Source organism: Prunus avium, chromosome 7 (assembly GCF_965620075.1).
Source record: "Prunus avium chromosome 7, drPruAviu1.hap1.1, whole genome shotgun sequence".
Classification (NCBI taxonomy): Eukaryota; Viridiplantae; Streptophyta; class Magnoliopsida; order Rosales; family Rosaceae; genus Prunus; species Prunus avium.
In genome coordinates, this window is record NC_142290.1 from 24,044,174 (window position 1) to 24,058,613 (window position 14,440).

The window sequence follows — 14,440 nt, forward strand, 5'->3', positions numbered from 1 at the left end:
GTAACAGTAAAGGTGAGAAAATAGTTACCCTTTTTACTTGGGCACTGTTCCCCATTTATAGGGAAGTGAAAATGGGAGTCTTGCACAAAGTTTCGATGTGGGACTTTGTGCAAGCTGTTGCGGAGGCGACATGTGTCCCTGGAAATTAGGTTCGGTAGTTGGGAGCTTCGGCAATTGGTTGCCGTTTTAGGAGAGTGTCTTCTTTCGGCATGTTAGAAGGTGATGACGTCATTCACTTTCTAGGGATTTGTCTGTGTGTCCCTTTGGGGCATTTTAGTAGGGGAGAAGGCATGTCTACCTTGGTGCCAGTCGTTTTGATGCTGGATATGCTCGGTTGATTATGGTGTAAACAGAGAGGGTCGAACATCGCTCTCGCGTACCTTATGAGACAAGAAAACCACATAAATTACTGTACTTTTTTGATTAAGTAATTTTGAGACCACCAATTTAGGGTAATAGTTCAACATGTATTCGGCTCTTTGAGAGCGCAGGAGGGTTATATTTTGAGTTATTTATATCAACAACTCCTGAGATTTTCAATTTTTTCACAAAATCTCTTGAGGTTTTCAGAAATTACACGACCAGCCCTTGAAGTTTTAAATTGTTTTCCCAAAATCCATTTTCATTGATTTTTCGTTTTAATATTGATGATTTTATATATATAAAAATTTCTCCAAATGACTGTTAGTTTTTGAGATTAATTGCACATGCATTTATTGAGGTTAATAACCTTAGGGAGTTTTGTGAAAAGACCGAAAACCTCAAAGGTGTTAATGTAAATCTCTTATATTGTAATTGTAAATAAGAAAGTCCAAGTAAACCTAATAAGGACAAGTCAACTATACAAGATGGGGCAATACGAAAGCAGTGCTGGTTTTTACAAAGAAATTACAGTTGGCATAATAGAATGGGTACAGAAAATTGAAAGGGAGTTAATGGAGTAGTCTTTATCAAGTGTAAAATAGGTTAGACAAAAAAGATGGGAGAAAAGTCGGGAAAGTATGGGGCATATTCCTTTACGAAATAACCCACTGATATCTATCTCAACTTAAATAATGTCTTTTTTTATACAAGCAATATTTTATTTTAATTTATTCTAAATTATGGGAAGAAGGATTTAAACTCGGGGTAAAGTAGGGAGCACATCCCCTAATCCAACTTGACTAAGCTTATATCTGCAATTTGTCTTTAATAGGCTCTTAACATAATGAGATTATAATGGGACTTATAATACATCAATATTGCCAAGAAAAGACATAATATTTTAAGTTACGGTAATTTTATAAGATTATTTGCTCTATGTGAGCATTATTTGCGTACACGTGATGCGATACATGACAGCCTATTTATTGCAGTTTTATTGGTGGTTAGATTGCTAACCACAACTACTCTTGCCTAGCTACTCAGTTGAAATTGATTGGGTATTTCGGCTGTTTGCTTGGTGAAAACAGCCCCCAATGTTTCTCCAACTCAGGGTTCTTTCTGTTCTCATCAAACATGGCAAAGATGTAGGTTTCTATGGCCCTTCCGGGCTTCCTTGGAGTCCCTCCCTTCACATGTTGAATCAGATTTGCGTTATAAGTCCTTGCATTATCAATTGTTGTTGCCGTTCCACCAGCTGATGGCCAACCACTTTCGGATATGACAATTTCCAAAGACCCTCCGCCCGCCTTCTCAAGAGCGGCATAAACAGCGTCCAAAATGGCATCGAAAAGATTACGATAGCCACGTTGGCCATCTTGTACCACAACTGATGGAGCTGTGAAAAGAGCATAATCTAGACGAATGTCACGAGTGTTGCCGCTGTAGCTGAAATAAGGGTACAAATTAACCAGCAACGGCGATCTGTTGTTCACTAGGAAGCGGATGATTGGGTTCAAAAGTGCTCCATATTCGGACTTGAACTCTCCGTTCGATGGAGGAAAGGACTTTCCAAGCACTCCAGTGTCTATGGCAGTGGAAACTTTAATTCCCAAACCAGCACTAGAAATTGCGTTCTGAATGTTTTGCATGGCCGGGACAAGAAATTGTGCAAAGGAGTCTGAGGGCTTGACTTCATTTCCTACCGCAATGTATTTGAATCTTACATTGCCATAGTTTCTCACATTGTTTTGGACCCAAGTATTTGCATTGGCTTGGCTTGAGGCAAGGCTTTGAAGGTTGTCATTTGGAACGCCTAGCATGAGCTCAATATTAGAGCCTCTAAGGGCTGCTAGAGCAGCCTGGTTTGGATCATACAGTCGCATTCTTCCGATGTTATTTTGCTTGTACAGAGCAATGACTTCTGATGGGGGTGGTAAACGATCTCCAAGCATTCCATAACATACACCAATTTGGGCTCCTGCAATATTGAAGAAGAAATTATAATGAGGTTTTATGATCGATTTTCTATGTGGATCATTTTAAACAGGAGCTCAAAAAATGTATGAATTGTTTCAGCCAATGTAAAGTTCTTTGGGTTTCTCTCCATTAATTAAAGATTTTATGTTAAGCATAGGTTAGGACTTCTAATCTCACCCATTGAATCGCATGTATGATACATATGAACAAAAATATGTATTTCACTAACATATATATATCTAAAGGATGGCTGAGATTAAAATTCTTCAACTAGTCCTTAACACAAATCCTTATTGGAGAAGCTCTCGATTCATAGACGAGCAGACACACATATACACACATAAGGCATACATGTCTACATATGTGCGTGCATCAGGCATGCATGCCTGCAGATGTTTGTGTGTGGGTGTGGGTGCATTTGTGCGAGAGATATATACCTGTTGTTTCGAAGCTAGCCATCAGCAGCCCAAGTAGAAATACTATCGAAATACCAACTGATGAATTGGATTTAGCCATGATAATAAGGAAAAGATAGATATTCTAAGAAGTATTGCAAGTGTGCCTCTCCATGTTGCCTCTTGCTCTTTAATTTATAGACATCAGAGAGTGGCCTGCAACGACTAAGAATAGTCAATCCCTTGGTCAAGTGTTTGCTAATTAATCATTTCCATCTTTCTCTACTGCATTTTTGTGCTTAATAATTTGCATTATATTTCATGAGGGTTGCCTTGTTTAATCATGGCTAAACCCAATAGTCTTTCAATGGCCTCAAATCCAATTTTCCTTTTATACAGGTAATAATGGGACGGAGAATTAAACGAATTAATCTAAAACCTTGAGTACATAATAAATACTCTTAATGATTTGAGCTACAAATGAAGTAGGGCAAAGTAGGGCAAATATTCAAGAGTGCTGCTAAATGAACCCTAAAATTAACTGAGTACACCCTACGACCAAAGTATTTATTGAATTACTAATTTACCATAAAATAAAATGACCAAAAAAGATATATTGAATTGTGAAACAAATATAATTTTAATAAGTACACCCTACTCACCATATTCAACCCTAATGAAAGGCCGAAGCAAGAAAAATGCTTCCCTAATTCCAACCATTATGAGACTTGTTAGTGTTCAACAAAATTTAGGGTACTGAGGAAGCGAAAGAACCATGTTGGGAAACCTGTGGAGAATGAAATAGGCTTGTGACCCCAGAAAAAGCAAGAGCAGACCCAAGGAAGTTTGGGTGAATGGGGGGTTGTCGATAGGGCTTTCTTCTAGGAGGGATGATTGTGAGCTTCCTGACGATTGTAACTATACTAGTACATCCTTTTTTTTGGGTCAAAACATCAGGTTAATTTATTAAAGATGAATAAGATCGTTTACATCACTAGCCAAATATTAAGGACCCATGCTGGACCTGCTTGATCCCCAGACATGATTACCACCCATCCTAGAAACATAGGCTGCCACCTCATGTGCAACTCTATTGCAGTGTCGTGGTGTGAAAGAAAACACCACTTGGCTAATTAAACTGTTGAACTAAAACATGAATACCAAATAGGGTGTTGTTTGATAGAGTTTATTAGGGTCTACTAAGGGTATTTTGGTAGTAAAGTAGGGTGTACTTAGTTAATTTTATATTTTGATTAAAATATTAGGGTGTATTTAGATCATAGGGTATACTCAGTTAATTTTAGGGTTTGTTTAGCAGCACTCATATTCAATTATGCTCATATATGCTCATATTTTTATTCTTCTCCAATATGGAGGTATTTATAAAGAAATACAACCCTAAATAAAATAGGAAAAAAATCCAAATTACAATAGAAAATAAGTATAAATTACAATAAGAAATAAATCTCAATTATAATAGGACTAGATAGATGGGTAAGTAACCAAAATCCTAACATAGTAAAGAACCAAAATCCTAACCAAGTAAGGACTCGCCAACACTCTCCCTCAAGTTGGGGCAAAGATATTTCGCATGCCTAACTTGACAAGCGAGTCATCGAACACCATACTCGACATTGACCAATCGAACAACTGTAGAGAAGGCCTTGTCATAAACCATGAGTAAAACAACTGACAAACCCTAACAAATAGGGCACATAGAAGAACACATAAAAACATAACACAGAAACCCTGTGAGCACGACAGTAGATAAGGCAAAACAAAGAAACTCTGTGAACACAGCAAAGGTAAGGCAAAGAACACAGAAACCTTGTGAACACGGCAAATAACACAAAAACTCTGTGAACACGACAGTAGGTAAGGCAAAACCAAACCCTAAAAATAGGGCAAGGCCAAGTAAAGGGAAGGTAAAGACAAAGCAAAGGCAAAGTAAAGGCAAGGCAAGGCAAAGGGCACAACCAAAGCAACGGAAAGCGAAGCAAGCAAAGGCAACATCAACGGCAGCAACAACAACAACGACAACAACAATGTGACAGCATTTCTTCCATATCAACTTTAGCTAATTCACGCAGACACAACGTCTCTTCAATCCACCTCTCCCCCTGAAGAGAAGGGGTCGTCGAAGTCCAAAAAATAGGCAATATTTTCATGGGAGTACGTCAAGGTAATGGGGATACGTTAATAAACATATCTTTTTCACTCCCCCTCTCCCCTTGAAGAGAAGGGGAGGAGAGCACTTAAATTGCAAGGAGAATGCGAGCACAGGTCAAGAGAAAACTTGGCTCTGATACCAAGTCAAACAAAATAAGGCAAATATTCAATTATGCTCATATATGCTCATATTTTTATTCTTCTCCAATATGGAGGTATTTATAAAGAAATATAACCCTTAGTAAAATAGGAAATAAATTCGAATTGCAATAGAAAATAAATATAAATTACAATAGGAAATAAATCTCAATTATAATAGAACTAGATAAATGAGTAAGTAACCAAAATTCTAACATAGTAAGAAATCAAAATCCTAACGAAGTAAGAACTTGCCAACAACCCTTTAGGTCTCAAATCCACTTTCATACACTTCAAATATAATTGTCTGGCCTCATCTTATAGTTAATTAACTTGTGGTGGATATATAAGACAATTGAAGCCCAGACCAGTCTATAGAAGCTGCGATCCGTATTGCTTACGCTTGACTTCCAAATTTCGTGATGTTAATAAAGACAATATAAATCTAATGGCATGCGATGAGATGGTGTTTGTGCTCATCCTTGACAACTGTATATTGCCGACTTCCTCCGGAGACATGATGACAAACATTGTATTAACATCGTTTTGTGATGGGGAAGACTATTATACTAGACTGTACTGGTTTTAGTTTAATCTTCTCTGTGTTTGTGGCATCTTGTTCCTTTAGCTGGCCTTTTTGGCTTTGTATTCTTTGTTTGTTTCCTTCCCATTTATGGGTTTTGAATGAACATGATTGATTTCGACCAAAAAAAAATCGTTTCACTCAATTATACAAAAACATATCATTCCCCATGTGGAAAAATGGCACTCAACCGTATCGGTTACTACCCTGGCCTCAAAGGTAAAACCAATACCTAAATTCAATTGCTACCCTGGCAGAACTTGAAATTTTGGAATATTTTAGGGTTATGATCGGGTCATATTCCCAAATAAAAGCTTTTCTCCTTTTTTTTAGGGTTAACTTTTCTCCTTTTTTTATTTTTGATGCTGCATTTCATTTGGTTTGGTTCTTCATGTTTTTTTTCTTTTTTGATGCTGCATCCAATTTGCTTGAGATATTAATATTTGTTATTTTTTTGCCCTTGCTAAATTAAAAAGAAGAAAATTTTAATAAATTACAATTGATATTTAGTAAGACTTTATGGCATGTTCACTAATGCATACCATATGGATTGAGGGGAGTTAGATTCCAAATTCCTATTGAAGTTGTTTACTAAACCATATGGATTGAGAAGAATTATATTCCATATGGATTGAGGAGAATTAGATTCCGGATTCCTATTGAAGATGTCTAAACCATATGGATCGAGGAGAATTAGATTCCGGATTCCTATTGAAGTTGTTTACTAAACCATATGGAATTGGAGTAGGAGTTGTACTAATTACTAAAATGTCCTCGTTGTTGGATTAAAGTAGATGATAAATTTGGAATTTTGAAAATTGTGTGAGGATGTAATGGGTAAAAAAGATGAATTCCTAATGGGTTAGTTCTCCGGGAATTAGAATACCACATTCCACCCAAGAATTGAATTCCTCCAAAATCAGGAATTCAATTCCTAATTTTGTGTGGGCCTCACTTACTTTTCAATTCCTTAATGTGAAGTAAACACAGGAATTCTCCATAAGTGCAATTCAATTCCTGATGAGAATTTCAATTCTTAATTAGTAAACACACCATTAGAGGGTTCAATGGTAGTTAAAAAGACTTTAAAAAGGCATCAAATAGGTACTTTAGTAATGGAGTATTTCATTAAATCCTTAATTTTTTTATAAAAAAAAATCAAATCATTAAATTTCGATAAATTATTGACAATACAATTGATAAATTATCAAATCATTAATACTATTACTTTCTTTTCTTTTCTTATATCTTACCAAACAATTTGGCCTTCTCAAAATTTTAAAAAAATCACTTATTATTCTTTAAGTAATCAATGCCAAACGGCCCTAAGCCTCTTTTTAGTGTTTCTACTAAAAAGTTGTATGATAGAAGGCACTATAGATCCTGAGAGGATCCTCCTTGTAATTAACTTTTGTTTTCAAAACCAAAAAAAAAAAAAACTAAAAGATAATACACCAGAGAAGGCATTAAAGATGGACATCTGATGCTAGAATTCACTTTGATTTTATATCAGAAAATGGGTGTGGGCATGCGCAATGCCTTCTGTCAGCTTGTATAGCAATTAGCAACTGATGATTTGTATTCAAAATCAGAGATACCTGCAAAGTTTCATCGAGATGTATGCTTCTCATAAACAATGTAGAAAATAAAGTCCAACTCATATATAATCAAGTTTCTATATACACGTACAAATGGACTGCTGCAATTTAGTTGTCCGACACACCAGAGAGCGGCTCGATCATACTTGCATATGAATCATGATCACTGCAAGGTGATGGATGATGGAAGGAACTTCCAAAGTCAATGGATTGGGCCACATTTAGCCTCCAAATCTTTAATAGAAATGTTACCTCCTAAACAGGAAGGGACTCCATTGCAAATGTCATCACAAAGATCCTTCAAGCAGCATTGTGCCATCGGATGTAGCTAGGGCCCTCCAATTTCAATTTCACATTTGAATAATGCTCTTCACTCGGGATCTCCATAACACGACTATCTTTCGAACATCATTTTCCTTAAGATCATAACTGCTTTGTCAAAAAGCGCATCATTTTTGGCCAGATACTGTTCAGCTGCATGTTCAGTACTAAACACCTTTCGTCCTATGAGGTAACTGCTTCCTTCTTTGGCAATGAGACCATGCTCACAAGCCAACTGAAATACCTCAGATTCACGGCATAAGCCTCTCCCAAACTGTATCCCCAGATCAGCCTTCTTCATCGCAGGTGCTAATTTATTTTTCACCACTTGCACAGAAATCCCAAGACCTGTAACCTATAACAAGATGGAATTTATGATCAAATGAAAGAACAGAATTCCTCAGAAGGAAACAGTAAAAAATCTGGTAAGCAAAATTTTTAAGTAAAGAGTAAACTGAAAGATGGAAACTTCAGTAACCATATAAATTGAATATCCGTAGTGTTCTGCATCTGTTTATGGAAATGTAAATGCGCCACACACAATGCATTAAGGAGCTTTTACCACCAGTCTAAGTAGCTCAACCTAATACTAAGCAATAGAATTTTTCATACATCTACATAATTGTCAAGCGAAATGCTCGAAAAGTGGCCCTAATCCGCATTAACCTGTGGAGGAATGACAACACCATGCTCTCTTGGTACTCAACTTTCAGGGAAGGACACAAGATTGCACACGCTGAAATTCACGGACAAAAGTATTCTTCAATTGCAGAAGCGAACTTTTTATTTGACTGCTTTCTCTTTGCAGCCCTATTGCATTCCATTTATTGTTCTTTGGTTTCAGGATTGCTCCTTTAAGGACGGGCATTCTTTGTCCTATCAGTTTTCTTAAAAAATTAGTTTATTGTTTTGCATTATGAAAAAGAGCAGCATTGTGGTACTCTTCTTTACTACTCCAACTGCTCAAAACCAATGTTTTAAAGGGCAAGACGTTTTTAACCCCGTAAGGCAATGCATCTGCCTTTTCGAACATGTATTATTTTAATTAAAAACATACATAAATAATATAAAATAGTTCAATATAAGTACTAATTGTTATTAAGCATAAAAATCAATCCCAACACACAAGATATTCATTCAGTCAAATGATATTCGTTACAAAAACAAACAATGCACTTATTCATCTCACTTTATTAATTGAGTGGAACTTGGGAGGGGAAGAGGGGGTTGTGCAGTTGAAACCTTGGGGATTGACACGGATATTTAGGCTGTTAGTATTGAGTAGGTGGGACTTGAGATGAAAGAAGAGGTTGTGGCAAAAGAAACTTTAGCATTTCAAAAATTCGAATAATGAAAGGCTGTTTTTTAAGCCTTTAAAGTTTCACTTTGAACCAGCCTGAGCTAAGGCACTACAACGGCGCTTTGAATAAAAGAAATAGGGCACAAACACTCTTCTTCCTTGCCTCACTTACGCATCAGCTGCAATTTGCAGCACCTCAGCTGTGATTTGCAATGCATCTGACAGCGTCAGCGGTTTCACATAAGTTAAATGGTAAGTTAGCTAAACAAAATGCTCGCCTCAAGGCGCACCTAGGCAACGCTTTTTAAAACAGTGCTCAGAACATCAAAGAAACTGGCATTTTGCAGACTATTAGATAGTCTTAACAGATATGCCAATATATTTGCCCAACAGCGATTCGACTGATCGAAAGAGACCAACAGCACAACAGCATGAAGCATCAAGTAGCATTAAACGCAGCATAACATCAATAAATTTGTTCACAAAATGAGCATATCTCAAAATAACCTTTGATAGCTTGTATGTATTCTTGTCATTACTAAACTAATAAAAGATTTACCTTATCCTCAGTCTTAAGCAACCGTGTCCTTTTTATTCTCAATCGTACTGCCGCATAGAATCTCAAGGCATTTCCACCACAAGTAACCTCATCCATAGGTCCAAAATCTTGCCCTGCGCTTGGACTTGATCTAACCTGGATACCCAAAAATAAAATATTAGATAGTAAACATCATTTCTCCTTCTGCAGCTTAAAAGAAAGAATTTATAATAGACAATAAATAGGTAAAAATGTTCAAGTAGGGTGGCTATAACCTGATTAACAAAAACGATAAGAGTTCGAGAACGGGATAATGAAGAATGTATTTTTCGTAGTGCTTGGGTTATAATTCTTGACTGTGCATCTCGGTATGCACCATCAATTACAACATCTAGTTCACACTGGGGGACCAGGGCAGCTACCTGAAATATCAAAGTCCCAAACAATAATTGTTAGTTTCTTTATCCGTGAAATACTCTAAAATGATTAATAGTATCATCTACATCCATGACAACACAGCAGCATAAATTCATCCCATTAAAGAAAAGGAAGGGGCAAGTCCAATAATGAACTCTCTAATTTACATCCAACAGTCAACTCAATTAACTTATCTTTATATATCTCATTAGTTACAAGTCAAAGAGCATTTCAGTTCCTAGTTTGTCTAATCACACCACGGATATACCTTCTTTGATTGGTATTTAAAATACAACAATTTGACAATGTCACCTTTCCTGTTCATAACTTGATGATAGCATATCTTTGCCAAATGACAAAGGCTCCCTCAAACAGAGGGCTGAGCACCACTACCATGTATGTATAATATGTTTGTCTATATATCAGCATTTTTGGTGCAGTTACTGGTGTTTAAAAACAGGCAGATGTGTCTTTTCTTCATGGACAAAAAGTAAAGCAAAAGCTGGGCAGCTATGTTGGTAAGAGACATCCAAAATATCCAATCTCAACAAAGAGTAACATCAAAAGAAGCAAATTCTCCAATGAATAACACCACAAGCATATTTAGTTTTAATCACTTACACTATCAACCACAATTACATCCAAAGAACCACTTTTAGTCAGAGTGTCAACCACATTTAGCACATTCTCAGCTGAATTGGGATGTGAAAAAAGAAGGTTTTCTGTGTTTACACCCATAGATTCTGCAAGTGAAGGATCCATTGCATTCTCTATATCAAGATACGCACAATATCCTGGCCAAAAGGACAGTCTGGTTAAGCAATTATAATAATGAACTGAAAAGAGACGATAAAGAACAATATAATTATCAGAATTAAACAAATGGCTAGCAGGGGCATATGATATACCAGCCCCATACATCACAACCAAATAAATGAGAAATAGATCAAAACATAATGATTAGGTGAAAGTGATTATGCCTTCTATTGGTTTCATTTCTAGTTTCTAAAAGAGATGAACCACTAAGATTTTAACTGCCCTTAATATATATATGTGCTTTCCCCCTATGAGAAAACTAAAAGAAACATTTTCTATCTTACTTGTATGAGACTTCTCATGATAGGAAGGAAGATTAGAAAATACGAAAGCCCAGTTCACTTAACATAACATTTTACTAAATAATTTAATTTCACATGAGTGAAGGAGATGCAAGAAAATTGCACATATTTCATACTCAAAATATATAAATTATATAATAAAAAAATATACAAAACGATACACACACAGAGGAGACAGAGGCAAATGGAGAAAGAGAACTTAACATTGCATGGTTAGAGTAACATCTCTTCTTAGTAAGATATAGATATTACCAACTACATTGTTCCACTGAGTAGTTAGTAAGTTCTAAAAGTTCAAGTATGAGGGTCTATACCAGATCACATTATAACTCTCTGTACGTGCTTTGCTTTGAAGCAATTTTGGGTTAAATAGTCAATTTCATTAAGAGCAAATGGTCTCTGTCGAGGAAGGAGTCAAGAAGATGGCAGGCCTTATAGGTAAGTTGCATTCATTGTAACTTTTTTCTATAAAAAAAAATACCAAGCTCTGTTATATGGAACAAGTACCCCTATGAGTCACATATAGGGATTTGCTCCTACGAAGACAAATAGAAAGAAATGAACAAAAAACAGATACCATGAAGTCATTCAATATTTCTTACCAGGTGCTAGAACGAAATAAGTTTTCATGTAGGGATGGTTCAAATTTTCAATCTAGTAATACAGAGGAACATGCTGGTTGGAACATCCATTTGCAGATACAGGAATCTTTGAGGTTTTTCCATGATTTGAATGGTCATAAGACTTGGGACCCTAATGTTGTTAATATGGAAATTTCCAGGTCCGTAGGCCTGCCCTTGAGAGAGACGTTGTAACAGTTTGCTAGGAATTTTTTAGGATCTTGATTCCTTTACAAAAAGTTTCAGTGCCTCCACTGCTCTAACCCCGAAGAAACCTAGAGCTTCTCATTAAAGATTTCATACCAATAAGTTACACTCGCAGTGTGTGTGAAGGGATAGTTAAGATATTGGCAAATAGGTTGAGGTTAGTAGTGGGTGGAAGACCCGTACTCTATGTTGTTGCGGTTACTCAATAAGCATCACAGTAGCTCTATTTGGAAGGCTATCACTCACTGTATTATGTTGCATATATGGAGGGAAAATAGTGTGGTCCTAGAGAGTCCACCAAATAAAACTATATTACCCTCTCATCCCTAAATCAATGGATATCAGTTTTGTATTTCGTCTCATGTTCTACCATTCAGAAATTTCGGTTTTCTATAGATATATGCTCCAACTGTGTGTACCTTCATGTACTGGTGGCAATTCCCTTCTCTTCTATAAAACTTCATTTACTTACGCAATATTATACACACACAGAACAAAATTAAAGCATAAAATATTTAGTTTATGTACAGTGGATGATCACAGTTTTACAAAGATGAGCAAAATGGCATCTTCCGTGTTCCTTATCAAACTAAGTCAGTGAATATATTATTGTCTCAACTTCCTATACAAAGAATGAGACCACAAATTAAATACACACCTCCAAGCTTTTGAGCTTCCTTGATGATGTGAAGTGCAAGTGTGGTCTTCCCAGATGCTTCTTGCCCATAAATTTCAACGATTCTTCCCTGCAGAGGGCAATGTACATCTCAGACTAGAGTTCTAAAATTGACACTATTTCATCCATTTGCAGCTAAAAAAGAAAATCACATGAATTCAATGCACCTATATTTGAAATTCTTATTAACCTGTCTGTTTTCATCCTACAAGAGGCCTGTATCAAATCCTACCATCATCAAGCCATATGCGGAATTTCGGAATTTCCGGGTTAGATTGGGGTAAAGAGGTGGCTAAAATGAGTTTTAATGAAGAAGTAATAGGTACACAATTAACTACCTTTGGTAATCCTCCAATCCCAAGAGCTAAATCAAGCTTCAAGGAGCCAGTGGAGATGACCGGTGGACGTCTTGAGCAAAAAAACCGCTGCAAAGACAACATAGACTCTCTACCGAAATCGCCAGAAAGCCGTGAGAGAGCCAAACGCAGTGCATCATCTTTTTCTCTTGCTTTGGCATCATCATTATCATCACCATCCAGCAGACCATCACATTCAGCTGTGAAAAATAAAGCATCAAAATTTCTGCACATAACAAACTCTAAATTCCAACTGAAGCAATGTGAAAATTACCAACACAAGTTGTCGAATATCTTCTTCCTCTCTGGAGCAAAAACACCAAAACAATGAAAATAAATGTTAATTATTTTAAATTAAAAAGAATTTATTCTACTGTAGGTTTCTTGAAGAAAACAATCAGAGAGAGAGACCAACCAACCTGGTGGACGGAGCAGAGTAGAGAAGAGAGATGAGGTTGCTTGAAGAAAGCCAGACCAAGACGTTGTGCAAGTAGAGGACGGAAGAGCAACCCCATTTCCTGATGAGTAATTTCGTGAATAAATGTGGTCTGAGGGTTTAAGAAGGAAGAGAACCTTTTGAGGGTTTTAGGGTTTTTAAGTTCTGAAAGTGTGGCGCCATTTCGGCTCTCCGCTCTCAAGTCCGAACTTTCCCCGCTCTACACATATTGTGTGTCTATGGCCTCTAACTCTCTACAGTTGCTTCTTGTGGTTTTGGGCCTTCGCCGTTGCACCCGGTTTTCTCACCTTAGCCCATATTGTCATTGAAAGATTAAGTCATTGTGTATTTCTTTGTTAGGGTTTGGATGTAAGTTTGATTACGGTTTGGAGGTGAATATTTATAGGTAAACTCGAAGGTGGTTGATTTCAAACGGTGGGTAGATTTAAGAGATTTTCAATTTAAACCCCACACTTCTCTTTGTTCACCCTAAGTTCCCCCCAACTTTTAATTTAAATTTTCATAATTTCTAAGAAAACTCCACTATCTTCACAAACTACCTTGAAATACACCCCAAGCTGAAAAAAATAAGAAATACAAGAGTTTTTTTTATTTAAACCCCACACTTCTCTTTGTTCACCCCAATACTTAAATCATTAAACAATATTTGTAGTATACATGAGATTTTGTTGTTTTCACAAGGTTGTTTTTATCATGTGATAAAAAGGTTAACTAATCAAACAAAGATGTGTGTGGTAGGGTTCAAAACCTCAGACCACTGACATGCAAGTTAAGACCCTTTTATACAGGACTAGACTCCATTAGCAATAGAATGTAGAGGAGTTTGTATTTTTCTAAAACTTAATATGAAGAGTGGTGGGGGTGTGTGTGTATAGATAGATATACTAGGGTTAAATATTAAGTTGAATAACCTTTTTTTGACTTTTATACAATAATAAAACAAACAGTTTAATAATTTAAGTATTGTGGTAAACAAAGAGAAGTGCGGGGTTTAAATAGAATATCTCATATTTAATTTACTTTTATAGCATGTTTACTAATGAAAATCAAAATACGGAGTTGAATTCCGATTACGGATTACTCATATGTTTACTTGACATAAATAAATGAAAAAGTGAGCAAGCCCACACAAATTCAGGAATTCCACTCCTCATTTTGGAGGAGTTGGACTCTTAGGAAGAAATGTGGTATTCTAATTCCAGGAGAC

At 36.4% G+C, this 14,440-nt stretch overlaps 2 protein-coding genes across 2 annotated transcripts; both read right to left on the minus strand.

Moving 5' to 3' along the window:
- Positions 1-1,257: 1,257 nt before the first annotated feature.
- On the minus strand, positions 1,258-2,935 carry LOC110761925 (glucan endo-1,3-beta-glucosidase, basic isoform). The gene is made up of 2 exons (XM_021964509.2): positions 2,778-2,935; positions 1,258-2,341 (listed from the first exon to the last, which is right to left on the minus strand). Exons 1-2 carry the CDS (start codon positions 2,854-2,856, stop codon positions 1,404-1,406), a joined length of 1,017 nt encoding a protein of 338 aa, XP_021820201.1. The 5' UTR covers positions 2,857-2,935; the 3' UTR covers positions 1,258-1,403.
- Positions 2,936-7,231: 4,296 nt separating this feature from the next.
- On the minus strand, positions 7,232-13,540 carry RECA3 (RECA homolog 3). Its single transcript, XM_021964500.2, has 8 exons — positions 13,196-13,540; positions 13,051-13,081; positions 12,759-12,976; positions 12,403-12,490; positions 10,421-10,593; positions 9,658-9,804; positions 9,404-9,538; positions 7,232-7,899 (listed from the first exon to the last, which is right to left on the minus strand). Exons 1-8 carry the CDS (start codon positions 13,289-13,291, stop codon positions 7,618-7,620), a joined length of 1,170 nt encoding a protein of 389 aa, XP_021820192.1. The 5' UTR covers positions 13,292-13,540; the 3' UTR covers positions 7,232-7,617.
- Positions 13,541-14,440: the final 900 nt, after the last annotated feature.